At 40.4% G+C, this 26,213-nt stretch overlaps 2 protein-coding genes and 1 long non-coding RNA gene across 10 annotated transcripts in view; 2 read left to right on the plus strand and 1 right to left on the minus strand.

Annotated features, from left to right (window-relative positions):
* The window catches only part of CD247 (CD247 molecule), a 43,109-nt gene extending 41,085 nt beyond the window's left edge, over positions 1-2,024 (plus strand). The window contains exons 7-8 of the mRNA XM_081001568.1: positions 345-380; positions 889-2,024. Of these exons, the coding sequence (XP_080857694.1) occupies positions 345-380; positions 889-957 (105 nt within the window). The 3' untranslated portion in view covers positions 958-2,024. The remainder of the gene's footprint in view (positions 1-344; positions 381-888) is intronic.
* Positions 2,025-3,263: 1,239 nt separating this feature from the next.
* POU2F1 (POU class 2 homeobox 1) overlaps positions 3,264-26,213 on the minus strand; it is a 101,992-nt gene continuing 79,042 nt past the window's right edge. For 5 of the 8 annotated variants that reach the window (XM_081001509.1, XM_081001504.1, XM_081001506.1 and 2 more), the window contains 8 exons: positions 25,312-25,488; positions 22,197-22,338; positions 20,594-20,739; positions 20,076-20,255; positions 19,513-19,618; positions 18,837-19,179; positions 18,315-18,403; positions 3,264-16,525 (listed from right to left, as the gene is read on the minus strand). In XM_081001509.1, coding sequence (XP_080857635.1) covers positions 16,215-16,525; positions 18,315-18,403; positions 18,837-19,179; positions 19,513-19,618; positions 20,076-20,255; positions 20,594-20,739; positions 22,197-22,338; positions 25,312-25,488 — 1,494 coding nt within the window. In that variant the 3' untranslated portion in view covers positions 3,264-16,214. The remainder of the gene's footprint in view (positions 16,526-18,314; positions 18,404-18,836; positions 19,180-19,512; positions 19,619-20,075; positions 20,256-20,593; positions 20,740-22,196; positions 22,339-25,311; positions 25,489-26,213) is intronic. The other 3 variants (XM_081001510.1, XM_081001505.1, XM_081001511.1) reach the window with 1 other exon arrangement.
* LOC308474967 overlaps positions 18,418-26,213 on the plus strand; it is a 66,181-nt gene continuing 58,385 nt past the window's right edge. Inside the window, exons 1-2 of the long non-coding RNA XR_013985066.1 lie at positions 18,418-18,457; positions 20,399-20,476. This is a non-coding gene — a long non-coding RNA (uncharacterized lncRNA). The remainder of the gene's footprint in view (positions 18,458-20,398; positions 20,477-26,213) is intronic.

Here is a 26,213-nt window from a genome sequence, read left to right on the forward strand (position 1 = left end):
TTGGCTCTACACATAAGGTGCCAAGGTGGCTTCAGGCACTACTCTGCCTGCTTTTTTCCCTACCCTTTATTTAAAGCAGTACTGTCAAGCAAAACAGAAGTTATAGTATCCTCCTCACCCTTTTGATATTGTTTGAATGGCACTTCTGTGCTTTATAATTTTTATTTATTACTGATTAAGGGGCAGTTGAGTCAGATTGTGCAGCACCTTCTTAAAAGACCAATCAGAAGCAAGCCTCCCACTTCCCCCAGTTAAATTGAGCCAAGTGTGAGTGTAATTATTTGCATGGGCAAAAAGATTTTGGCAGGGAGATTTTGTATTGATGCTGGGCTTCTTTTTTTCAGAGACGACGTGGCAAAGGCAGTGAAACAGTTTATCAGGTAAGGCGCAGCAATAGCAAGCCTATCTCCCTACAAACTTCAGGGTCACAATCCTATGGAAGCAAGCTGCACAAAAACAGCTCACACAGGAATCTTGTTTGCCTTTGCTTTAATTAGTTTCTGGCATACATGCACCCTGTCAATTTGGATCACCTTTCTACAATGGGAGAACAGAGCAAGTGCCCTGTTCCTCACTTTGAGCCACCTAAGAGAATATTTTTGCTTGCCCAGAGGTGTTAATGCAGTCTGTGAAGGAACAAGTACAGAGGCGCTTCTAAGGGCAGTATACAACTTTGCTTCCTCCAACAAACAATGGACCAGTCACATTCTTCTCCTAAGCAGGACTTTTGCCTTGCTATGAGTATCAGCCTGTCACCTTTATTTACTCTGGATAGAAAGCCAGAGTTGTTGGACTTAGCAGGGGCATATGGACTTAGTACTTCTGATTAATAACTACAGTTATATTGATTTAGTTATAACTTTGAGTCATCTCATCTTTCTTTATCAGGGTCTCAGCAAAGCAACGAAGGATACATACGATGTCCTTCAAATGCAGCCCCTACCACCTCCTTACTAGCTACAGTTGAGTCTAGCAAGAGGAGAACTATTTCCATGGTGAGCGGGAGTCTTGATTACCATTCTCAAGATGATCTGTTCAGAAATCTGTTGCCTTCTACAACAAATGCCACTTTTACATGAGCATAAAAACCAAAGCTCCTTTTTAAAACTAATTTCAAGTTGTAGCTTTCAAAGTGTACATAGCTATAGAGCTTGGGCACCATGTTGTTGCTCAGTTAAAATTTAAGATCAGCTGTTGCGATGGCCATTTCAAAGTCATTTTCTTTTCTGGAGAAAGATGTTTTTTGAAGCTAAGTGTGCATTAAAAAATGTTGCTCATGTGGAAGGATTTCGTTCCAAAACATCAGATAATTCTGAGCACCAACAGGTTAACTGCCCCCCCCTCTTGTTATAGGTTTGGGTTTTTATTTATAAATAGCAATTGGGGTTTGGGGGAGGAGATATACAGTGTATCACCATTGCCCTGAAGGACCTTTTTAAACACTCTTTTGCCAAGATACAAAAACATGCACCACCATTGACCTTGGACTGAGTGCAGTAGGGCATTCTTTTGAGTAAACATGCACAGCTAAAGGGATTTAATATGAAAATTGACTTACGCTGCATGAGAAGTATGGGCAGGCACAGACAGTATGTTCCCATAGTTAAGAGAATAGAAGTAGGTTCTTCTTCCACAGGACATATGGTTGGTTGAAATGAGTAATACATTACCTCCTGTTTTAAATGTAGATGCTTCAAATTCCTGTTAAGACAGAATCCTGATCAAACTTGTCAGGTGCTGCTGTCCTGGTTAAGTGAGCTTAATACCAGTGGAGCAAGGGGGGAATTAGCTGGGGAGCATGTTTACACAAAGGAATAGCCAGTGGATTTACTCCATAGTGTGTTTAGAGTTGTAGCCTTAGGACGTGGGAAGTCACAGCTGCCTATTATGCTTTTTCCCCAGGCAAATGCCTATTGTGAGAATTTTATACCTTGAATCTATTTCCCTTACCTAGTTTCACAGAGGAGTTTTATTCCTTCTGCCCATCTTATCAGACTGGTTGATCCAAAAAGGGTTCACATACATCTCTATCAGCAAAATGGAAGTGAGAGGCTGCATACACCCACTTCCCGAACTCAGGGGCTGTAGTTTATTCCTTACAGAGCAATTCCCAGCACCCTTAAACTACAGATCCTAGGATTCTTGGGCTGGATTTAGGTTTGATGAGGCCCTATGTATGTCCAGCTGTCCTTTGTCAACAACAAATTGTCGCTCTTTTTTGTGTTGAATATATGCTATATGGTATCTAAAGCCATTTGCACATAACAAAATATGTATTTTATCAAAGTAATTGTTAAACATCTTCTCAATTGTATTTCAGTTCATCTTATATATTGGAAATATACATCCAGTTTTTTCCTTTAAATTTTTTGGAGGCCTCCAAGAGAGTAGGGCCCCAAGCTATATAGCTCTTTTTAGCTTATATGTAAATCCGGCACTGGGCAGAGGTGGTTAAATGTATGGGGTGTGCACAGCCTAAATCTGATCTTTCAAAAATACACTTCTGGAGCTTTAAATCTATAAATTAAGTTGAAAAGAAAATGCTTTTCTATCTAAAGAACTGAAACCATGTGTTCTGTGTATTTTTAAATAAAAGCTTCTTAAATATACCTGCTTTTCCCTCTTCTGGTCTTATTCTGGATTCGTTTGAACTTCATAGCGCCATGTTGCAGTGGAAAGTAAAAGGGGAAAAAGAGCTTAATGAAAAGGAGCAATAAGTCCTACAAAACCTTAAGATTTAAAGCTAAACAAGGGTGCACAGATCTCACATCACTGACTTTTAGGACAGTTTAGAAGGGCAGCAATATCTATTGTAGGACCAAACTAGTAGTATGAATGACACATGTGCCTGTAGCAATAAACAAATTATCTTGTCAAGGACACAAATGTAGAGAATACTAAATAAATGTGCATTACGATGTTGAGCTAGTTAGACAACCTGCACATGGTGGTTACTTAACTGAAAGAATTTAACACATCCTGTTCAACATGGAAGCCGTAAGTTACTAGTAGTGTAAGCTTTTAAAATAAATCTGGCATATTTATTTTCTGCAGAATAACAGAACTGAGAGGCTTACCTGTTTCTGCTGTCCAATTATGTGAGTCTTCTAACCTGAGATGTCTTGTGATTTGTAGTTGGGAGAAAATAAGGAGGAACATCCTTCAGCTCCAGATTGTCAGGTTTAAAACAACAGAAATACAAGGTCCTGCCATTTCTTTTCAGCCATTTCCTTTCACTTGTTCAAAAACCACAAACCAGTGCATGCATGTTAAAACACTTGGAAAAATGGTTTAATGATGTTTACAACAGAAATGAACTGTACAGTTACAGTTAAGTTTTATATATATAAAAATTACAGCAGACAAATGCATCTACACAAAATCTACCATTTTCATCCTATAATCTACACAGTCTCTCTCAATGCCCACAGCCACCTGCAGGCAGCCACTAGGGAAAAAATAGAAGGTATATTTAAAGAGACAGCATCCTTTTCATCTCCATTTTGGAGACACACACAGTTTCAAATTAGGGCCTTACAGTTCTCAAATTTAAAGTTAGGCAAGAATGCATTGTATCTTAATATATTTATCACAGTTAGATACAAAGTGTTCATGTAAATTAAGCTGTACAATTGACCACATTAGCAGGCCTGAGGAAGAAATAAGCCAACTTGATGGTTGACGACAGGGAAGCTCTGTAATCAACACAAATCTCTCTTTTTTGCCATAGGAAGAGCTCAGGATTTTATAAATCAATTTCCACAAACCATAGCTTTCTTGGCAAGATGCCTCCCCCCCACTATAAAAACAAAAAGCATAAATTCCTAGCATAGTAATATCCGTGCTTTTAGTTATTCAATTGCTACACTTTTGAGTCTTGCCTCACCTTTCAAAATTAAAGGACGATGTTTTCAGGGAACTGGACCTTTATGGGAGGGCAAAAGTACAATCTCACTGTTATAAGCATGCTGTCTCTTTAAAAAAAAAAGGAATAAAGATCTCCCTGTTGGGAATGGCAATCAGAGAAAATGCAATCTAAATCGACAATCTGGTGGAAATCACAGATTATGTACACTTTTTCTCAATTATGAACACCTAGGCAGTGAAAACTGTTGTGTTAATACATACATTGACACACCCAAAACATACAAAAATACTATTATTTCAAACTACTAAGAATAAGACAATTCAGTTATCTCCATGCTATGACTTTAAGAGCATTACACTGAAACAAACAAGAATTTAAACGACATTTTTAATATCCCAGAAATATACCAAAATATACATCTAAGCTTTGGAATTACTGAGGTTAGACTAATGCAAGTGCTGGGTAATTGTACTTAATACACAAGTCTAAGGTTCTGCAGGAAAGAAATTATCTTTGGTATCTGCATCAGGCTAATATTATTAACATTTGGATTTTGCTTTGGGATAGAGCTTGTATGACCCTAGAACCAAACACCCCCTAATCAACTGAGATTTAAAAGATCCATGTAAAAAGTTCCTTCATTGGCAACCCCCCCCTCCCCCAAAGTTTAAAAAGTCATAGGCATCTACCTACCTAGCACAAAAGGTTGAGAAATACAATGCATAGTTGCACAGTGGTGCTGCAAAAATAATTAAAGAACAAAAAAGAAGTGGGGGGGAGAGAAAGAAAAACAAAACATTTTTTTCAGAGATTTTGCACAACAGAACAGCCTCTTCCAAGCAGTGGCGGGGGGGGGGGGGGGAGAGCTCAGAAGTGCACCTCAGCGTGTATTAATATCACCCAGCTCCCAAAGGGTTAAAAGCACCCACCAGAGCCGCCAGTCATGCACCAATGTCTTCAGCTTCACAACCAATCTGTGGAGTCCATCACTTTTCCCCACTGAACTCTCCCTCCCAATGGCTGTGCGCCTTTGGATTTGTGGAGGTCAAACAGAACTTGGTCTCCCAAGCAAGTTAGCACAGGATGGGACCGCGCCATCTTAAGAGATATGATTGGTGCTGAAGACGCCCCTTTTGTCTTTGGTTTGTTTGTTTGTCTGTTTTGAGTTTATACAATCATTAGGAAATCTTTGGTTTTGGCTGGAAATTTCTAAAAGAACAAAACAAAACAAAGAAACCGCCCCCCTCGGCATATAGCAGTGCACCGTGACCTGGAAAAGCTTCTCTTTCCAAAGGGTGGGAAAACTACATTCAAAGTAAAATGGCAGAAGGGACAGGGATGCAGCTTCTGGTTAGCCTAGAGGCGGGGACGGGGAGGAAGAAGATTGTCAAATAATAAAAGAAGGAAATTAAATATGGGAGGAGCATGAGAGAAACAAAATTAAAAAGTAGCGAGCAATATGCATGCAGCACTTGGCTGAGAGGAGCCGTCAGGGTCCTGCCTTGACCCTGCAGTACATTATAGCCCTGACATCTCACCAGGGGGAGGGAGAAGGCAGCATGGAGGTTTCATGCACGGATTGGGAGTGGAGATGGATATTCACAGACTACGAGAGGACCCCTGGTAACCAAAAGAAATAGAAGATTGCAATTTGCCCTCAGTTTGCAGTAGCTTTTAAGCAGCGACATTCAGAGGCTTTAGGGGGTCGCCCCCCAGGTTGCAGGTCACAGGATGCTATAAGCCAGAGTTCCACGTTAATCAAGGGAGGGAGGGCAGTCTTGGCAACTCTGTAGGGTTTGGAGAAAGTTAAAGCAAGTTACTCAGTTATGAGTTAGAAATGAGGTATACGACAGCTCCCGTACCTGTGGCGGATAAACACCCGACACTTACTCACACCTAGCCTTAGACACTACCACAGAAGAAGGAAATGGAACAGCGACACGGTGGGACCAGGGGAGTGCAAAAAGGCCGGAGTCCCGTGATGCTCTCAAATGCACTTGCACCTGACCTCTTATCTCCTGGATTTTAGAGAAAAGCCTGTATCTTCCTCCAGGGAGGTTCAAATAAATGGAAGTAACTTACCAATCAGTTTATGGGTATCTGCTGTGGCTTCTTCCTCAAATTCAAATACAGAAACTGGATCGAAAATGCCAATGTGCTAACATGGATTAGATGGGACAAGTGACAGTTTCTCCCCAGCCCTGACCAAAGGTGTTTGTTCCAAAGGCTGTTGGCCAGGGTGGGTGGCTTGAATTGTGCAAATATTAATTTGACACAGATCTGTACTCCTTAATATTTACCACTATTCCTGTAGTACTCTTGCCAGAAACATTCACCATTTACACTTATAGCCCCCTGGTGGGTTAAAGACATTTCTGCTAGAAATACTTCAGGAAGGCTTTTATTTTGATGGGTTCTACATTGTAAAAAGTAAAGAGAGAATTTTTGGTGAGAACAAAGATCAGAGTTTTAGAAATGTTTGGGGAAAGAGCCGACAACAAACTATTAAACCCATATTTTCGCCTGAGTGAGGTAAAGAGAAATAAGGCAGAAGAGGGGAGACATTCCAACCTTCCTCATAGTACTAAGGATCTTTCTCTCATGATCCCATCTCCCAACTGGTTGTTTCATTTCCTTCCTCAGATTTGTTTTCTTTTAAAGCACACCTTGTTTTCCACATCTTTTGTTCCAAGTGCTCTTATCTTTGAGAAGTCATTTTCCATTTCCCTATTACCTACTTATAAATCTACCTAGCTCTTAGAAAAGTCACACAATATTAATACCACTTTACATAATGTCAGAACAGTAAGTCTATTAGTAAAGCTTTCCAGGGAAGTTCTGCAACCCAGCTGATTTCCAGAGGAAGAACAGCTGGACAACTAATATATATTTACCTTCTCCCTTGCTTCACACATGAACACGTCAGGCTTGACTGATGCAATTCATCAAGCCAACAGCATGTAATGTGACAATGCCCAAAGCTATTCCGGGGAGGAAAGAAAGACGTCTCCAAGGTTTTCCACTATGAAAACCCACAGGACTTCTGAAATGATGTGAAACAGAGGACAATGCAGTTTTGATATTTAAGAGGACAATGCAGTTTTGATACTTTAAGAATAAAACCAAGTTTTCCCTACATCCAACAGTTGCTTGTGATCTTGGGTGTTGTACTGAATAGAACTTGCCTCCAGTATGTCCTCAGAAAAAGTATCCAAACCAACCCTGTGCATTAAGAAGGTAGGAAAACCAACACATGAGGAGATCCTCCAAGTCAAGAGTCATCAAACCAAACCTCTAAGACCACACAATTTTTTGCCGAAGACATCCTGAAAACAGCAGAGCTGCCAAAAACTAAGCAGTATACCTTTGGTTCCTATCAAAACATTGGAAATTCTCCCCCTCCAGCTGAAGCTCAGGTTTTCCTCTCCCACCCCCGGAAATATACTTCCCCACACAAACACACACTCTGTATTTTTCTGCAATCAGAGAAAGGAGATGCTTCAGAGTCAGGATGGAAGCAGATGAAGTCTCCCAAGAATGCCATCCAAAATCTGAACCATGTGCTGTGAGAGAAAAATGACTCAACCTTCCATAAAAAGAAACCCACATCCAATATATCCTCTTTTCTCCTGAAGTCTGCCTCATAGAATCTTATCTCTTTCAGGTACTCTATACTTAGGTACTAGGAGCAGGTTAGCATTTAGTTTGGTTTCTCTTCCGCTATTTTTGGTCTAGACAGAATTAGCATTGCTATTATAAAATTAAATTAATTATCACATACTACATTCAAGAACAAGACAAGCAGGGATAAAAAGAACTGTTTCACTTTGTTCTCCCAAATATCCTCCTCCTTTTCCAAATGTAAAAGTCTTGGCCCAGCTGCAGCCCTAGTGCAACTACGTGGACTAAAATGGGTTGCTAATTCATCTCCTTGTATGCCCTCCTCCAAGCACACAAACTTGCTCAGTATTTACATCCCCACCAAGGCCCTTGGTTTGCCAATAGAAAGAAAGCAGGGAGGCAGAGGTCATGCACACCTAGAAGGACCCTGGAAGCAATACAGCAGCTCAGTTATGTCTGCTGTTATGTAGCGTGTTGACAACGATAGCCAATGACAAAGTAGAAAAAGACGTTGCAAGCAACATTTGCCTTCTAGCACAGCTAACTCTCTTTCCTTCCCGCCCCCACCCCATACCCTATAAAGTTGTAGCCTAAATACAGAACTGCAAATACATACAGCATAAGTCAGGGTCTTCAAAACTAAACTCTACAGCTAGAATTACTTCCATTATTTATAAAGTTTCTCTCTCCCGATTTTCCATTCTGCAAATGATACTAAAGCTATGCTGAGGTATTTTTTTTAATAAAAAAAAAGGTGCCAGAAAGCCAGCTGCTACCAAAAAGCATTGTTCCTACAATCCTGTAACAATGCCTGCTTACAGAAAGAGAAACAAGAAGGGGTGGAACGAGACTCCCAAGTTATGTCAGAGGAGAAGCCTTCATTTTGCTCCTTAGGGTCAAAAACATTTGGCATGCTTCATGCCAACATTCAGCCCAACTACATGTATACTGCATGTTTGGACAAAGGTCAGGAAAGGTCATAGCAGTAAAGCAATGTCAGGCAGTGTGACTACGACCTTTCTTTCTCTCGAGAATAAAGCTAATTTAATTCCAGTGTGACTCAAGAGTCACTTCACACACTGTAATTTGCCTTCAGAGTATGTCTATGCATAAAATAGCAACAGGCACTGCACATTATGATGCAATTTCCTAAAAGGATGCTATATCTGTATGTAGGAAAGTGAAATGTGTGGAACAGACCTCTTATCATCCTGCATATTATCCCAGGAGGATTAAAGACTAATGTGATCTGTTGATAGTGAGGCTGAACTCAACCTTGCAAAACCGATTCAGAAATGTATTAGGGCTAGGCTGCGACAACTAATCAATGCTAGGTCCAATATATCTCAAGTTTTCTTTCACAATTGATATAGATGTCTGTATTAAGAATTTTAAACTTTTGGAAGTCTCCCTAGAAAAGTGGAAATGAAATATAGGTTTCATTTTTCCATAGACTATTAATCAAATGCCTTTTGATTAAATTTGTGTAATCTGAAAATGTTTTGGGCACACAGCAAAAAGACAGAGAGGACTGGCATGGCTGGGCATCTGTCCAAGGCCCTCTACTGCCAAGAGTCTCCTTGTTCTGCTCCAGTGATAAGGGAGATTTGCTGAGGGACCGAGGAAGGTGGAGGAACCCATGGAAGATCTCTTGCTCAAGGGTCCTTCCAAACATGAAGCCAACACTGGGGAGGGTGAATGTTTACGAATTGGACAGTACGCCATCCCACAACATTCACAAAAGTAAGAAGACTGTGGGTAAATTGGCACTAGTTCCTGGTGCATTCCTTTTTTTCTGAAGCTGTTCATACAGGGCATGGACTTTGGCATCAAAGTCCATTCAAGAAGCTCAGGGATCTCAGCCAACTTTATCACTTAAGCCAATAGAAAGCTCCCTACTGGCAAGTTCGACTTGGCCTAATAACTGCATGGAGCAAGAACTTTGCAGGTGAATGTCTTAAAAGAGTGTATTGCTTAAAAAACATTAGATTGTAACTTTGTAAAAAAATTGGCTAACGAGTCCTGAGAAGTTTTGGTTAGAGATGAATAACCATAATCAGCCAGCCAGATTCTCCTTTGGTAGTGTTTTATCTATAATGGTTTATACCTATATACATTTATGAACCTCTACAACCCTTTTATAATTCATCTTCTAAAAAGTGCATGTAGGCACATACAGATTGAGCATAAACATACTCCTAATGTCTGAGAGAAAGGATTACATGTTCAAAGCAGAAGAGAGACTTCTACGTGGGATGTTGTTTTTTTAAAAAGGTCATTAACAGCACGAATATGATGAAATGATGCATCTGCGTAAATGTGCACTTCCATTACAAGAAATTATGTTACTGAAAAATATAGCCATCGATAAGATATTGTTAAATAATTCTACGTAACAAAAGTGTCGTCTGAAAGGTTAATAAAGGAACTTGTATGGTAAATATAGCTGCTACACTTGTGTGGCTCCAAAAGCAACAAGGCCATAGCAAAAGCTTTAATTATACCAAACACTAATCAAGTCAGTTAGTGGATTTTGCATCCTTGTGATGCTAACTGCCCCTGCAGCTCAAACCCCAAGCATAACTGTATGGCCCCACAGTGGAACCAGTGCAAGATTACATTTAAATTGGGGAAAATGTTCATAAAGCAAGACTTGAGTGATATTTTCCCACATCTTATCACTTACAAGAATGAATGAATGAATCTATGTGTTATCTGTTCAGTGCTCACAGTTCCTATGTAATATTTGATGCAAATATGTTCATTTTGAATGTAGTCTCACAAAGTTCCTACTAGATCCTGAACATAAATAAATCCCCATGCAAAAATCACATGAACCCTCCACCTCAGGTGCCAAACACTGCATCAGAGCCAGTCTTTGCTTAGGCTGCAGTATAGCCCAACATCCACTAACTGAAATAAGCCATCAGCGTGGGAGCAAATAAAATACAGGCTTTATCTTGTAATGGGCAGCCTACATTCTTCCAAGGTTTTTAGAACAGCAATTAGAAAGACAGTTAAAGCGTGATATTACCAACCTAACCCCACATAATATACAACTGAAATAGGGAAGGGAAGGAGATAAGGCAACAATGGACTCTTAAGCCTGGTTTCTGGCACCGGAAATTCAGCAATAAGTACTTCTGTTCTTCCTTTATAACTTCAATCAATAACATCTTTGGTTGAACTTATCCAGTAAAAATGTCTTAGATGACAATCAACATAAAACTAAACTTAATCAATCAGGTATTTTCCTTGGCAATTGAAGCTTAGGAGTTATTTTTAAAATATAGCATGGATTCACCATTCACAACTGCTTTTCCATCACAGGACACCCAGGCGACCCATTTTTATAACATCACGTTTGTAGCTTTTCCTAGCCGTGTTTATACACAGGCTCAGGCGTCAGGGTTCTGGTAACTCACATAAATATGTCATTGTAAAGCAACTTTGTAATGTTTCTGAGCAGGTACAGACTTAGTGCAGAGCAGGTTGTAGGACTGCAATTTCCCTACCCTCTTTCTGTCAGCCTTAAACACGGTTAATGTCTGTGCTGGCACTCACCTGAGCCATGGTTAACATGAACGCAGGGATCCTGCAGCCCACCTTCCTTAGTCAGGGTTAAGATATTGGGAGTATTACATCTGATCCAACTCTATACATCAGGGGAAGTGACATTAAATGACCACTGTCCATTCACATTCACGTGGCATGCATATTTAGGTGGCAGGTGGGAAAAACAGCAAAAACTTTTCAGATCCCCCCTTTTATGAGAAATTGTCTCCATCTCATTTCTGTCATATGTTGTAATCCACTGCACTGGTACTCCTGAGTGCCCTGGGTTAATGACAATTCCTACATTAGGCATGCTTGCTTATCTCCAAGGTAAACTAATTCATGGCCCAGACATCTTACTGCTGGTGCTACTGGGGCAGCATGCAGGAAGAGTGAACAGTTGGGCTGATCTCTGCTGCTCTGGCACTACAAATGTTCATAATAAGGTGACCCAAAGAGCCAATAAGACTCCACCCTACCTTATATAACCGTTGTCTCAGCCTTTGCTCTTCAGTCTTAGCAATCTATCACTCAAGTGAAGGTTGAGATGCTAGACTGCCTGGAAGACTTGCTTGGACCTGCAGAATTATTGGTTAACCTCCCATCCACCAACCCTGACGCAGATATATGGAGCAGTTATACATTCTCAAGATGGCAAAATAATGTAGAGATATAGGGTGGTACTCAACTAATTTTTATGCAGAGTAGACGCACTGAAATTAAGGACAACGACTACATTAGGTCCATTAATTTCAATGGGCCTACTCTGGGTAAAGCATAGTTGAGTATCACACATAGTTTACATTTATAACACTTCATAAGCACAAACCTTACAAAGGAAGCGGTCTATTATATCTATACACACTGCAAAGTAAGGGCACATTCAGACATTACTCGTACGTGTAAGCCTCATACATGGGAATATGTAATGTGCAAATTGGTATATATGGGCAGATTCAAAAAGGTGTGGAAGAACAACTTTACTTTGAAATTATGAACCTTGCGAGTTTGTCCATCAGTATGATAAGCTATGTATTCAGCTGGAAGAACAACTCTCCTACAACAGAAAGTGTCCACACTGGCCCTAAGTGCACACAACTTAGGGTAACTTGAATAGATGTTTTAACTCATCTGCCAATGGTTTGTCTGCTCAATATATCCCCATTTTTCACACCTTTCAAGGAAGTAGTATTTGCACCCAATAAGGTTCTGGCACTCTGGCTTCTCTAAAATCAATAGAAACATTCCAACTCATCTGAAAGGGACACGGACTGAACTCTGCCATTTTCGTAAGTAACCTGCAACTGTGGAAACTGCAGGTATGAGGATTAACCTACTCCTTTCCTTTTTGGTAATAAAAGGTGTACTGAAATCTCTCAAGTCTGCAAGCAAACGTTTCAGACTTTGGCCTATGAAACAGATCTGAAACTGTGTGAAATGAAATGACAGCCTAATAACCCATGACTGAAAAAATGAAAATAAAATCAACAATCTCTAGAACACTGGAATGCTGGACTAATTTGTTCAACTAATGCAGTAATGGAAGAATGGTTAGTACTGGATATTAGGGACACAGGTATCACACATTGTTTTGGATTACAGGAATTGCACTTGGTAGTGACCAGAAAATTTTCACTATACCAGAACGTTCATGACTTTTGTGATTATCCTTGTAGCTTTGTGGTAAGAGAAATGTATTATAACTGTGAGGTTCCAGGGCAGATTCTCCAATTATCTGGATCTGATTTTCTGTTGAAGTGTGTATTGCAGAAGCTGATTATCCATCTCTCTAGAACAGCCTTTCTTCCAGAACAGCTAGGACCGATGGGAATGGTACTCTGGAGGGCACCAGGTTGGGGCTGGCAGCTCTAGAATGGGAAGAGGTGTGTGTGTGTGTGTGTGTGTGTGTGTGTGTGTGTGTGTTAATATGGCCATGTGAAATATATAGCCAAGATCAACACAAAATAGTGACAGCTATTCAGATCCTGGTATCTCTGTGCTGCTGCGAACAAGCATCAATGCATTAGGTATGAGCGATATGAGGAATGGAATATGTAAAGTAGGATGAATACAATTCAACCAAAGCATTTTAGCTGCATGTTTTTAGCTTCCAGTTTCTTTCACCAGAACCTGCTGTAAAATCTGCTAGTAGTGTGGCAGTGGCATGAATCTAAGAGAAATAAAGATTAAAGGTGCTCACACCAACAATATGTGAATACTGTGAATACTACAGCAAGATTTTTATGGCCATCATCTGAGCTACATTAGTGTTCCAGATTCATCATGTCCTCTAACTGCAAACAGTGAACCCAAGAAGAGGCAGCCAGTCAACTGAATAAACAGCTTCTCTTAATCCTCGAGAGTTTTGGGGCGATTTACAGGGCTGTGTTCTCTTTATTTTTTGTACATAAATATGAAGGGCTTATTTCCTCCTTGATGTTTGAAATTCATAGCTAAATAAATGCCACAGTTCAGAAGTCATCACCATCTCCTCTATTAAAATATATACGTATGGATGTGTGCGCGCCAAAAAACACAAATCTAATTTCAATGGACAAAAAAAATAAAATAAAAAATCCATGGGATTGATATTTCCTTTGGTAGAAACTAGTCAACACTATGGCCTTGAGACCAACATAGTGGGTACCTGTCTCTCCTCTGCCATCCTTTCATACATTTGACTGCTCCAAGCTGTTGCTATGGGCCACTTAAAACCTTAACACACAGTATTATTCATAGCCCTATATTTTTAAACTGAGACTGAAATCATGGAGACAGTCACACCACAGTATATAGATTGAGCCAAACTGCTAAGGAGGATGTGGGAACAGTTGAATTAGTAACCATCTGCCATTGCCATTCTATTTACACACCAAACCACGGAAATTAGATAATAATCAAGTTGAGATTTTGTCTGCCCCAAGGATATATAAAAGACCACCCCCACCCCCCAAAAAAGATTAAAACAAGCAGCAATTTTTATATAAAATAAAAAATGAAAAGAAATTGTCAGTAGCATCTATCACCTCTCTGCATCTGAACTGCACTTATACAAACTAGTCCATTAGTACAGCAGCTTGCTAGAAATTGACTTTGGTTCAAGCTTAGTTTTAAAAAAATAAAACATTAAAAAAAATCAAACACACATAAGACGGTGGACGGACATTTGCTCACTTCCCTGCTTACAGTTCACAAGTTTTTAAAGTTTTAGGAAGAATTCATTATTTTTAAATAGCTTGTGAAACAGGAAGTTGGAAATTCAGAGACGAACAGAGAGCAAACAGCATGACGGTATGCAAGAAGAGACAAAGATTTCTGCTAGTTGAGCATTAATGCCAGCTCTCTGAATTGGGATCAGCAGCCAGAGAAGGAAGTGAGAATAAAGTTACTGCTATCATGATATCAGGTGATAAAGGATATCAGGTGATGAGAGGTTAAATAATTACCTTTGGCATGAAATGCAATATAATTACATGAGCGTTAGAACTCCCCTTCTCCCCAGGCTTAGTGAAAAGAAAAACTGGGCAGCTCCTCCTTCTTGAAGATATTTTTCAATTCACCTTAAAAAGAGATTGGAGAGTTCCAAGTACATTGCAGTCATCCAATCTCTTCTCAGCAAAAAAAAATTAGATTCAGACCAGCATAACATTTAAGTTCATCTTTGTCTCTTCAGTCTCTCTCTCATCCATTGTCAGCAGCTGTTTGCGCATACCACTTGTTACGTTGCTTGGAAACATTTCCCCCTCTCTAGTAGAGGTGTTTATTACTGCCATAAATGATCTAGCTAGCAGCAGCATCACCCAGAAATAGCATGAAATATTGCAAGACGCATGCAACATGCCAGTGTTCACCAGAAAGACAACACTCTCCACGGCACGTTGGTCAGCTTTCTGAGAATTCCTTACCAACTTTTTCCAGAGCAGTGAACAGTGTCAAAGAACATTACAAACTATTTAGAATGGAGCACGCTCTGCTGTGTTGGCATAAAACAGTACTTGTTCACATGACCTAGTTTACTTCTGGAATAGAAATGTTTTAAGTTGAAAACATTTTCAGTACAATCATATTGGAGACACTGGAAAAAGTAAGTTCTTAGAGATGAACCAATGCAGCGTTCAGAAATCCTATGCCAAACAGCTGGTAGGAAGGTTCACCGAATGCATATGAATTATCACCAATACAGGCAGCCTCCTGAGAAAGTAAATAACAGAAATATTCCCAGTTGTAAAGTGGCCATTTCCATGCAATTATGAGACAAGACAGTGGCCAGCACAGATGCTGAAGACAGAACCTATGGGCCAAATCCTTCCTCCCTTGGCATCAACAGGAGCCAAAGACGTGCAAATGAGAGCTAGATTTGGCCCAAGTGTGCTGAGCAAACAGCTGTCCAATCAGAACGCCCATCTCACAAGCATGGACTATCTTTGCACATTACCCTCTGTATGTTCACTTAGCCGCCAACACTTCTGAGAGAATCCCGAAAAACATACCGCCAGGGAAAAGGAAACTAAAGAACATTCGCAATTCACATGCTTCCCTCTCTTTGCTCCTCCCTCTGTGTGGCATGGGAGCTCACTGAAACTGTTCCAGGAGCAGACAAATGTGTCCGAACTATATATATATATATATATTTATAAAAATAATAATAATAATCATAAAGAGATACATCAGTAATACAGGCCTGCCTAAATTGTACCAGTTAAGAAAGGAACCCCCAACACGATTGATAAGATTATAAACACCTTGTATGACATTATGGCCTGTACAACAGACCAATAAATGATAATTAAAAAAAGATATTTAGATCAAAAAGAAAGAAGAAATCCCATTCCTACGTTTGAGTTGATAACCCACCTTAACTTGTCATTGATACTGCTGGAAATGATAAGTAGTCCTTTTTTGTTTTATACATTTTTGGTTAGAAAGTTCTCCAGTCAATGAAGCAATCCTGAAAAGACAGTGTTTATTATAAAATTAGGCAAATGTTTGTCCCAGTTTTAAATCCTTCTTCTTGGTTTTTTTTTTTTCCTTTTGTATTTTTCCTTCTCTCCCTTGTCCCCAGCAACACGGTGAGAGGAAACCAATCACATTTTGCAGTTTGTAAACCCAGCTGGCAGCCCATCTCACTGCAGAGTAAAATAGGCTATGGGTAAGCACAGCTCAGTCCAACTCACTGCGCCTTGGAGGCAGTAGTAGTGGTGGAGGCAGCCCCGCTGGCCGAGGCCACGGTGAAGAGAGAGTTCTGGATAGACTCTGCTGAGGTGGAGGTGGCATGAAGGCTGGCAACTGGTCCAGAGGCCCCTGCGGAGGCTGCAGCTGCAGAGACCAAGCTAACTGGGTTGCTGGTGAGCAGTGAAAGGTTCTGAGGGTTCAGGAACAGAGGAGCAGTGACGATGTTCGGCGTACCTCCAGCATTGGCAAATACCAAGTTCCCAGTTGCATCCAGTGATGTTATTGGAAGAGAGCCACCAGATGCAAGAGCTAGAGAGGGGCAGAGGAAAATGTCAGCATTCACAGCCCCACACATCAGCAGCACTGAAGTTTTTCTTCTGATTACCAATGGATGCTAACACACACACACAAACCAACACACAAACCCTCCAAAAATAGTAAACGAAGCATCTCAACATCAGGAGGAAAAGCTGGAGTGGATTTAGAGTGACTGAGGGTTGAGAACTGACCATTTTATTATCCAGATAAATACACTATTTTCACCACAGAGGAAAAAGCAGGTGCCGTGAAGACCCATTAAAGCAGGGATGGAGAACCTCAGGCCCAGGGCCCAAATGCAGTTCTTGGGGACTTTCTACGTGTCCCTTGGGGCTCTCTCCCCTGGCCACATCCTGTCCCTGTGCCATGCCCCTCCCCACAGGCTACATCCCTCACCAGCCCTGCTCCACACCCTTCTGGAGTGTTTTTGCCTAGCTGAAATTCATCCTTCAACTGCAAACATGCCTCTTTCGTTTGCCTGGTTGCAAATATGCGATGGCTAAGTGTGTGCACCTACTGAAACCTTTGAACTTTCCACACTCTGCACAAAGGCAAAAGTCACATCCATTGTTATGCCCACTTTTGCCTCTGGCCTCACCCGCCAGTGGCATGTGGGCCTCACAAGGCTCCTTGAGGGAATGAGGCCCTGGGACTGAAAAACTTCCCCAAACCCTGCATTAAAGTATTATAAAGGCTCATGCATAAAGATATATGAAGTCACCTTTCAGCCACCTGAAGAATGCTTAAGCCATTGTGTATTATTCACCTTCTGTGCTCTGATAATTAATTCATGGAGTACCTGTTCACTTTGAAGAATCATTTCATATTTCATATTAAGAGTAGATCAGTTTACAGCCTGGCTTTTTTGTTGACTTGCAAAGCCTGACCAGTCGCTAGCTTGGTTTGGTGGAGGGAAATATATGCAAACAAATGAAGTGCTTGATTATGAATATTAATAAAAGGAATTTTTGTACACCGAGAACATTTGCACATATATGTACTTTTCTTTTGTAAAAGAGCTACATATCGCTATGAATAAAATGTACTTGTTTGTTTATGACTGTGCAGGCAACAATGTCTTAGATGGACTACATTGTTGCAGAATTTACACAGCATTGGATTTTCAAAAAATGCACTGGGGTGAAATTTTATCCCCAAGGACTAGGTTAGGATTTAATAGTCTGTTTTTCTGGACTCAGCATGGCACTGGAATTGTGTTGGCTGCCTCTCTGAACGATCACCTCCTATAAAGTGATAAGAGGCAATAGCAATCATGCAGTTGATGCTTCAGGTTTCTTACCAATGTATCAGGAACTCACAAGTGTTTGAGTGACAGCCTTCAACTGTGTCGCATTCATTCCTGAAAGAAGGTCTGAGAGGATCCTGATGTATAAAGGTGGATCATTTCCCTGGAGGCTTCTAAGTGAAAATCCTCACAAGGGTGTTTTCATATACTGATTTTACTCAGACTAATTATTATCTCTGAATGTCAAAAGGAGTTTGGAATAAAATATGTCACCCCTTCATTGTCATGAGTGTGAAGTGTGCATGTGTGGTTGATGGAGATTTAAATATATAAAGGTAAATGTTTATGTAGAAACAAGTCTCTCCAATATGACATTTCCAAGCAAGGAGGTTTAGGATTTGCAGCTTCTCTCTCTCTCTCTCTCTCTCTCTCTCTCTCTCTCTCTCTCTCTCTCTCTCTCTCTTTGTGGGGGAAAGAACCCTATGAAAAACACAAACATAACAGACATGGGAAGACTGGTGAAAGTCCACTGACCTTGAATAGTTGCCAGAGTGCTGTTACTCATCAGAGCTGGGCTGAGAGCACCGCCTAGTGTCCCTGGATTGAGACTGAGTAAGGCACCTCTGCAATCCCAAAACAGGAAACAAAAACAAACTGAAGACAGAGCGACTTTCCAGGTGAGCAGTCTTAGACACAGAATTAGAATTTAAAAGTCAAATCGAATTTCCCCCGTTGTTTATCACAAAAACGGACGCAGATCCTTTCAGCAACATTTCTACCTAGGATTTATTATTGACTGGTTGCATTCTTTAAAATCGATCTTAAAAGTGGCAAGAAATGTAAAAACTTGCATTCAAACATTTTTATACCTGAAAAGTGCCAATAATCTCTGATGGGCTGAACTACTGAATTAAAAGAAAGAATTAAGGCAATCTTTATTTTCAAACAGCACTTATTTTTAAATAAAGGTACTAAATGTGCAGTGTATTGACATCTGATGCCTGAAGGCTAGATAGTTAAAATGGCAAGCAAATTTTATGAATGGCAGATACCTACCCAGCTGCAAACTGTGAGGATGCCATCAAGCCTGGATTTAGTCCTGCTGCTGCTGCCATGGCAGCAAGACTTGCATTTGCAGGCAACTGTGCAGCTCCTTGGAGTGCCGCTGCTGCTGTTTGCAACCCAGAAGCAGTTACCATCACCTGGCTGGTCCCAATTGCTGAGGACATGGGGGTGGAGGTTGTCTGTGTTGTGCTGGTCTCACTGGCACTCGATGCCTCAGAAGTGGAAGCGGAGGCAGAAGGAGAGGGACTCAGGGAGGGTGATGTCACTGTTGAGGAAGCCGGGGGTGCGGTAGAAATCACAGTCGCTGTGTTGTTGGGGATGGTTTCTGTGGTGCCTGAAAGGATGGTTTCAATCAGACTAAAATAGTTAATACTCCTAGAAGAGACCTATAACTACAAGACAGTGGAATGGAATGAAAGTGCAATGCGCGAAAGTGTAAGAAAAAGAGGACTGATTAACTCAGTGGACACTGTGTGTTAGTACAGTATTGTGAACAGAACCCAAAAGGCACTGTTTATCTTAGATCTGAGTGTATTAAAACTTGTTGCTTAACAAACAACCCTGGATACAAATGATGCCAGTGATTCTCTGACATAATAGGTCACTAAATTTTAGTCTTTGTAATAGCAAGTATTTCTGCGCTGAGGAAGTCTGAATATTCTCTTACCTGTGACTGCCAAACTAGTTACTGCCGCGCTGGTTAGAGGGAGCACAGGGTTGACAGTCAGGGTTGTAGCTGCACTGCTTGTCACAAGGCTTGGTGTGGTTGCCACCTAGAGGTCAGAACAAAACAGCTAAGCTTTCTTAGAAAGGAAAATAAATCAGATTTAAATGTTTACTACTTACCTACAAATATAGAAGCTAGCAAACACATACTATTATATAGCTTTGGATTTTCATTCATTGAAGCTTAGAACTATACTACAGTGCTACTTGTAGTGAGAAAATCATTAAGCTATGTATAACTTATGTATAACGCAAACACCCATGTGAATCACCCAGCTCAATCCAGCAACAATTCATGTCTCGCTTAGTACTCAAAGCCCTCTGGAGGAAGTCTTCTTCAATATGGACCAAAGTAGAAGCAATAGGTGGTGTACTGAAGACAGCAGTGACCACTAAAGATAAAAACTTAAGATTTTGAAATCTGCATTATGTCAACCTCATTACCAAGAGGATAGGAGTGATTTTAATTTCTTCCAGTCTGGTATAACTTAACTTAATTCTTACCAATGAAGTTGGGCAAGGGAAAATTGCTTTGATGGGCGAGCTGCTGGTTCCACCACTACTGGGTGGGTTAATCCTTTTCTCCTTCTGGCGCCGGTTACAGAACCAAACGCGGATCACCTCTTTCTCCATGTTCAGCTGGTCAGCTATCATGGTGATCTCTTCCGAGGTAGGCTTTTGGTTCTGAAAGAGTAGTAATTTGAAGAGAAGAGCTCAGTTATAGTTTGGACACAGGATGAATTCCCATTTTACAGGGAAGCTGCAACAATGAAAGCCAGCAGCTACCTATAATTGTTGCAGATACATCTGAAATATCTCTCTCATAGCAGGGAAGATGCACCAGTTCCTCTTCTACTTCTTACATGGGAAGGACAGAAGGTCAAGTGATTCATATAGTGTGTCAGGTAATATAGTCTTTTATAATGTTATTTAATTGTTCTTATGCCATTTTATCATTTCATGCTATGCTGAAACTACTCAGCAGTTGTTAGAGTAGCACACAGTGCAACAGACTGACTAACCTCCAGGAAACTCTTCTCTAAGGCCACACGTATGTTGGTCTCTATGCTGGTGCGTTTCTTCCTCCTGCGGTTCAAGCCCTCAATCCCCAGCCCTGGGGAATTCAGGGCACTTGGGCTGGAGAGAGCTGAATCTGATGAGAGGTTTTCTGAAAACAGTCAACACAAGTCAAGGTCACTAAAGCATGCTAAGAATATATTTTTAAAAGGTACCACTCACAGTACTTGGTTAAACAACTACACATTAACTCATGTAATGGCCCCTCCTCCTCCTCAACCTCAACCTAGGAATGACCAGCACTGGGCCTTATGATGCCAGACTGAACTCCCATAACTGAGGGTGTTCTCAATAAAGGTACCATGATTGTGGCATGCCCTTCCCTTACAGACCTGACTGACACCCACCTTAATTAGTTTCTAGCACCAGTTAAAAATGTATCCCAGGCCTTTAGTTAAGGGGTTTGCAGCCTGCCTCTGCTGACCTTATTCATTTGCTGTATGTGATGTGGGGTTATTGGTTTTGTACGTTGTGTATTTCATGCAGTTACAGTGGTACCTCAGGTTAAGTACTTAATTCGTTCCGGAGGTCTGTTCTTAACCTGAAACTGTTCTTAACCTGAAGCACCACTTTAGGTAATGGGGCCTCCTGCTGCCGCTGCGCCGCCAGAGCAAGATTTCTGTTCTCATCCTGAAGCAAAGTTCTTAACCCGAGGTACTATTTCTGGGTTAGCGGAGTCTGTAACCTGAAGCGTACGTAACCTGAAGCGTATGTAACCCGAGGTACCACTGTATTGTACATAGTGTATTTCATATTGTAATTTAATTTCCTTTATAATGTGAACCACTGTATAGTCCTGAAAGGTAGTATACAAACAAACAAATATCCCAAAATTCTATGGCTTGGATCTCAAGTTGCCTTGAGCAGAAATCCACTCATGGGACCTTCCCATCAAGTTTCACCAATTATCCCTCCTCCCAGCAGCCCCCTGTTCCTCCCCTCCTCCAAATCTGCTCAAGAGAGTTGAGGCACCCTACTACTGGATCGAAAGCCATTCTGCAAACAGACTGAGCCCTTCAATTTGTGGAAAGTATCTAAGCCTGTGGGTCCTATGTAGCAGAAATACTGAAACTAACAGTACTTGCTATTTAAAAAGCCATACTATACAGCTTAGATGGAAAGTCAGTTCTCAATATCTGAAGGAGACAAGGTTTGATCAAACCTAATTGCCACATTTTGGGTTAGCCGCTAACTTTTTATATGCACCAGCCAATATTTTTGCTCATGTATTTTTGAGCATTTTTTTGGTCTTAAGAATAAAAAGTGCCAGAGTAAGCTTATGATTATGCGGTTGAAAACACTGCATATGTGCAATTATTTTCACATCAGAGCCAGTGCTGTACAAACACTTCAGAAAGACTGCTCAAGTAAGTAGCTATTTATGCTTCTTCAATCTATTCCACTTGCATAACAGACTGAACAGAATGAAAATATCTGTTGCAAGTATAACAAAATTGAACCCCACCACAACGAGCATTTGAATAAAAACCTTTACGAAATTCAGAGTTGTTCTGCGGTATTTCAGGAATTTTTAAAGGAAATTTTCACCTGCATCATTGAGCCACTTTTCCAGAAGTGGTTTTAACTTGCACATGTTCTTAAAGCTGAGGTTCAAGGCTTCAAAGCGAGAGATAGTAGTTTGACTGAAGTCATTTCCATAGAGTTTACCCATAGCGAGCCCAACATCACCCTGCACGGTTGAAAGAAAAGAAGATGAGAATAAAAAAAGTTGCTCAACAACATACTTCTATAGGACAGATGTAATAAAATAAATCTCATTACAAAGCTATTGACAGATACAACGGAGACACACTCAGATTTCTTCCGTCTTGTTGAGAGACGTATGCTAGCTTCCCACTGAATTAAACTGTCCTTTTGACAAATTTATACCCAACACATGCTTTAAAATTGGTAAAAGATACGACCATCTTGCAAAAGTGTTGCTCAAGAAGGAATAAAGATGTTATCTACAGGTCACCAAATGCACCAAATTCTGCATCTTCAAAGGCCAATTACTTGATTAGCAATGAACAGTTTCTAAATTTTAAAGTTAGTGCTTGGTCAAAGGATCTGACCTGCACCCTGTTTGGTGAGGCGGCCTGGTGAAGTGTTATGTACAGTCAAACCTCAGTTGTCGAATGTAATCCATTCCGGAAGCCCATTTGGCTTCCGAAATGTTTGACAACCTAGGCACGGCTTCCAATTGGTTGCAAGAACTTCCTGCACTCAGCGGAAGCCATGTCAGATGTTCGGCTTCTGAAAAACGTCTGAGAGCTTAAACGTTCTGAAACGGAGGTGTTCAGGATCCAAGGTTTAACTGTTTAAGGGATTCTGCCTCAACACAGAGGGCTAAATCAGTTTCCACAACCTTCAAGTCCAACATTTAAGTGAAGTTAAGCACTTTCTTCCAACATTAAGGGATCTCAGCTCAATGAATGAGTGCCTCTGCATATAGTCACATACAAAGTATGAGGGTCAAGTACATAAACTCATTTAATTCATGTACAACTCATGACAGATCAAACTGACAACAGCTGGGAAACAATTGGGATAACAAACTGAATTATTTTTGTTTATGTAGGACACCCACCACCTTTGGATACAATGAGGAGTCTAATGACCATACCACTTAAGCTCCTATTTTAAATATTTATTTTAAATTGTAAAGTCTTCTTTTGATTTTTTTGTAACTTGAGAATTGAACTGCAATAGGCAATTAGTCTATTAGTCTTCTATATAAACCTGAACCCAGTAATTATTTCTGAAAGACAGAACAATAAATCTATAAGCATCTGAAAATAACTAACTGTACCACCGGCAAATAATTCTCTCTCACACACACACTTTGAGAAATTAAACATTTATTACTTCAGTTTTCTAATTACTATCCTCTCACATAATTAAGCAATCACTATCATTAAAAACTAATTATGTATATAGCTTGTGCAATATAATTGTTAAGTAAATACTATGCTGTTTGGCATCCTAGTGGTACAATGTTTTGCTGCAAAACAGACAAGTACAAGGTGCCCCTTTGACTTGGGGGGGTGGGGAGATGAATTTCCATCCACAATTGAATTTTTGTCCATCTCAGTTAAGGAAAGATTGATTAGGTTGTCACATAGGATATACATTCAATGGAGTTTCAAGTGCATACATCTGAAAAAGCTACAGAAGCATGGATCATCCATATATGCTTAACATAAACAAGTTGATTCTCTTTAAAGTCTGCTCAAACAAATTTTATTGGGAAAATTATGATGATCCTTTCCTAGCATTGCTTTTCTGTATGTATGGACCCACAAGACCACTTTAAAAATATCATCATAAGCCCAAAATATTATGTCAATACAGGGAAAGTCCAATCTTAATTACTACCATGCTTTTCTCAAAAGGTGGGGGAACCTTAAGAAAGGCATCCTCAGGTGAGCTCAGAAATGGACAGATTTGTACAGGAGTAGACAGGCCTTAAGAAAGCCTGTAAAGCCCTTTATAGCTACAACGCTCAGCACTAAGCCTAGAAATGTATAAGGAACCAACAGAGCTCTTTTGGAACTGATGAGATTATCATCTCCCATAAAGTGTGTTGCAATGGGTCATTTTGGTTATAACTTTTCTCATAGAGAAAAGTGGTCAGGCTATCTTTGCCCAGGAGGATCACAGCATGTGCACCAGCTTAAGCTTGTAGAAAGAATTTTATACCACTGATATTTACTTCTGTGTACAAAGTGAAGGCCATGGACTCACCACATCTGAAACTCTGATCTTCAGCCCTATTTAGAAACAAACCTCGCTAGATTTGATGGAGGTGTTCTCAAATAAGTATAGAGGTATTCTTTTCAGTACAATGCACACAAGGCAGCAGCCCACCAATTTCTTCTCAGATTTCTGCTCCAAGGGTGGGCGTGGGGAGGTGAGCAAGGAAAAAAAAGGGAAAGTGGAGGAAAGAACTTTGATGGGATGGAGGAATGAATGGGGCAGCATTAGGAGTCACGAGGAACAGTTTGCCTACCTGTGATGCAGTGGTAGCCAGAGGGACAAATTAGAAGCCTATGGAACCCCACAGGATACATGCTATGGTGTGGAGCCATAGTATTGCAGTACCACTTTCTGAACCTGACCCACCAGGTAGTAATAAAACAACTGTGCCATTCACTCTCATCCCAGCCAGGCAGTCCAAAAGGATGCTGTGGATGATGGCACCAAAAGCTTCCAAAAGGTCCAGGAGAATTCGTAGGGGTAAACTCACCTTGATCTCCTTGCAAAGCTAATCCATTTGGATGACTAAAGTGGTTTCTGTACAGAACCCATCCGAAGTGGCAGCTCTGTAGTTCAATGGTACAACACATGATTTGCATGCAAAATCCCTTCTACCTCCAGGTAGAACGGGGGAGTTCTCCCGTCTTGGAGAACTGCTAGTAGCCAATGCAGACAATACTGAACTTAAGGACCAATGGTCTGGCTCGGTATAAGGTGGCTTATGTTTGTTTGACATTAATTAAAATGCATTTCACTTGGAAATCCACAAATCCTCCACAGACACTAATAAAAGCCTACATAAGAAGTCATCACAAATTAGGAAAAGTGATATAGACCCTGTCCTTCCAGATCTGAACACTGGTATTTTACCCATTGTGAAGGGATCTTAAATCTTCCATTTTACCTGAGTGAATCCAAGTTTGATCCGTCTTTGTTTGAAAGTCTTGGCAAATTGCTCAAGCTCCTCAAGATCACTGGGCTCTTCCAAGCTGGGGGTATCAATTCGCTTTGGTGTTGACTGGCTCTGTGGAAGTGGCTGAATAGGGGTCGCTGCTATTGTGCGTGTTGGGGTTGCTGGCTGCTAAGAAATATAAGAAAGCAAAGAGTGAAGTCAGAAAACATATAGAAATAAAGCATGGTTAAGAAAAAAAGTATGGCTTTTCTTGATAAATGCTAGTATCTACTATTTTCTAGCATACGCATTGTATTTTAATTGTATTCAACTCTAAAATAGGTATTGCAATCTAGAGTATTCTCAAAGGGAATTTTATTCGACAGAGCAATTCTTTTAAAAGGACAATAAAAACAAAGGTGTCTCCTGATCCTTTAATTTTTCTGCTTAAGAATGAAGTACACTTTCTCCCAATTATTCTCACTATGCAAAAAAGAGAATGACTGAACAAAGCAAAGGGGCGAGTGGGAAGAGTAAAGTCCCAAAAGTCCAAAACAGCTCCAGAAAGAGTTTATGGCTTTTCTGCTATAAAGCTTTTTAGCATGTGACAAAGTGTTATCAGATGGACTTAGGACTGGTTCAGAAGTTGCATCTAAGCACAATTCCTATTCTGACAGTAGCTAGACTTCTAATCATTGCTTTCCACATGTGTTAATACATTTTCCAGTAATTTCTTGATACGTAAAATATAGCATGACACATGCACACTGTGCTCAACCTTTTCCAGCACAAGTGCAAAGGTTTTTAGAATATGTCAACAATCTCTTAAGTGAGAGGTAGCCACCAGTTCACTGTCTCCCTAGAATAATAAAAATGGACAAATTTTGCTATGCACCATGGCCTGAATTCTCTCA

This window comes from Podarcis pityusensis (assembly GCF_964106645.2).
Source record: "Podarcis pityusensis genome assembly, chromosome: 4".
NCBI classification, from domain to species: Eukaryota; Metazoa; Chordata; class Lepidosauria; order Squamata; family Lacertidae; genus Podarcis; species Podarcis pityusensis.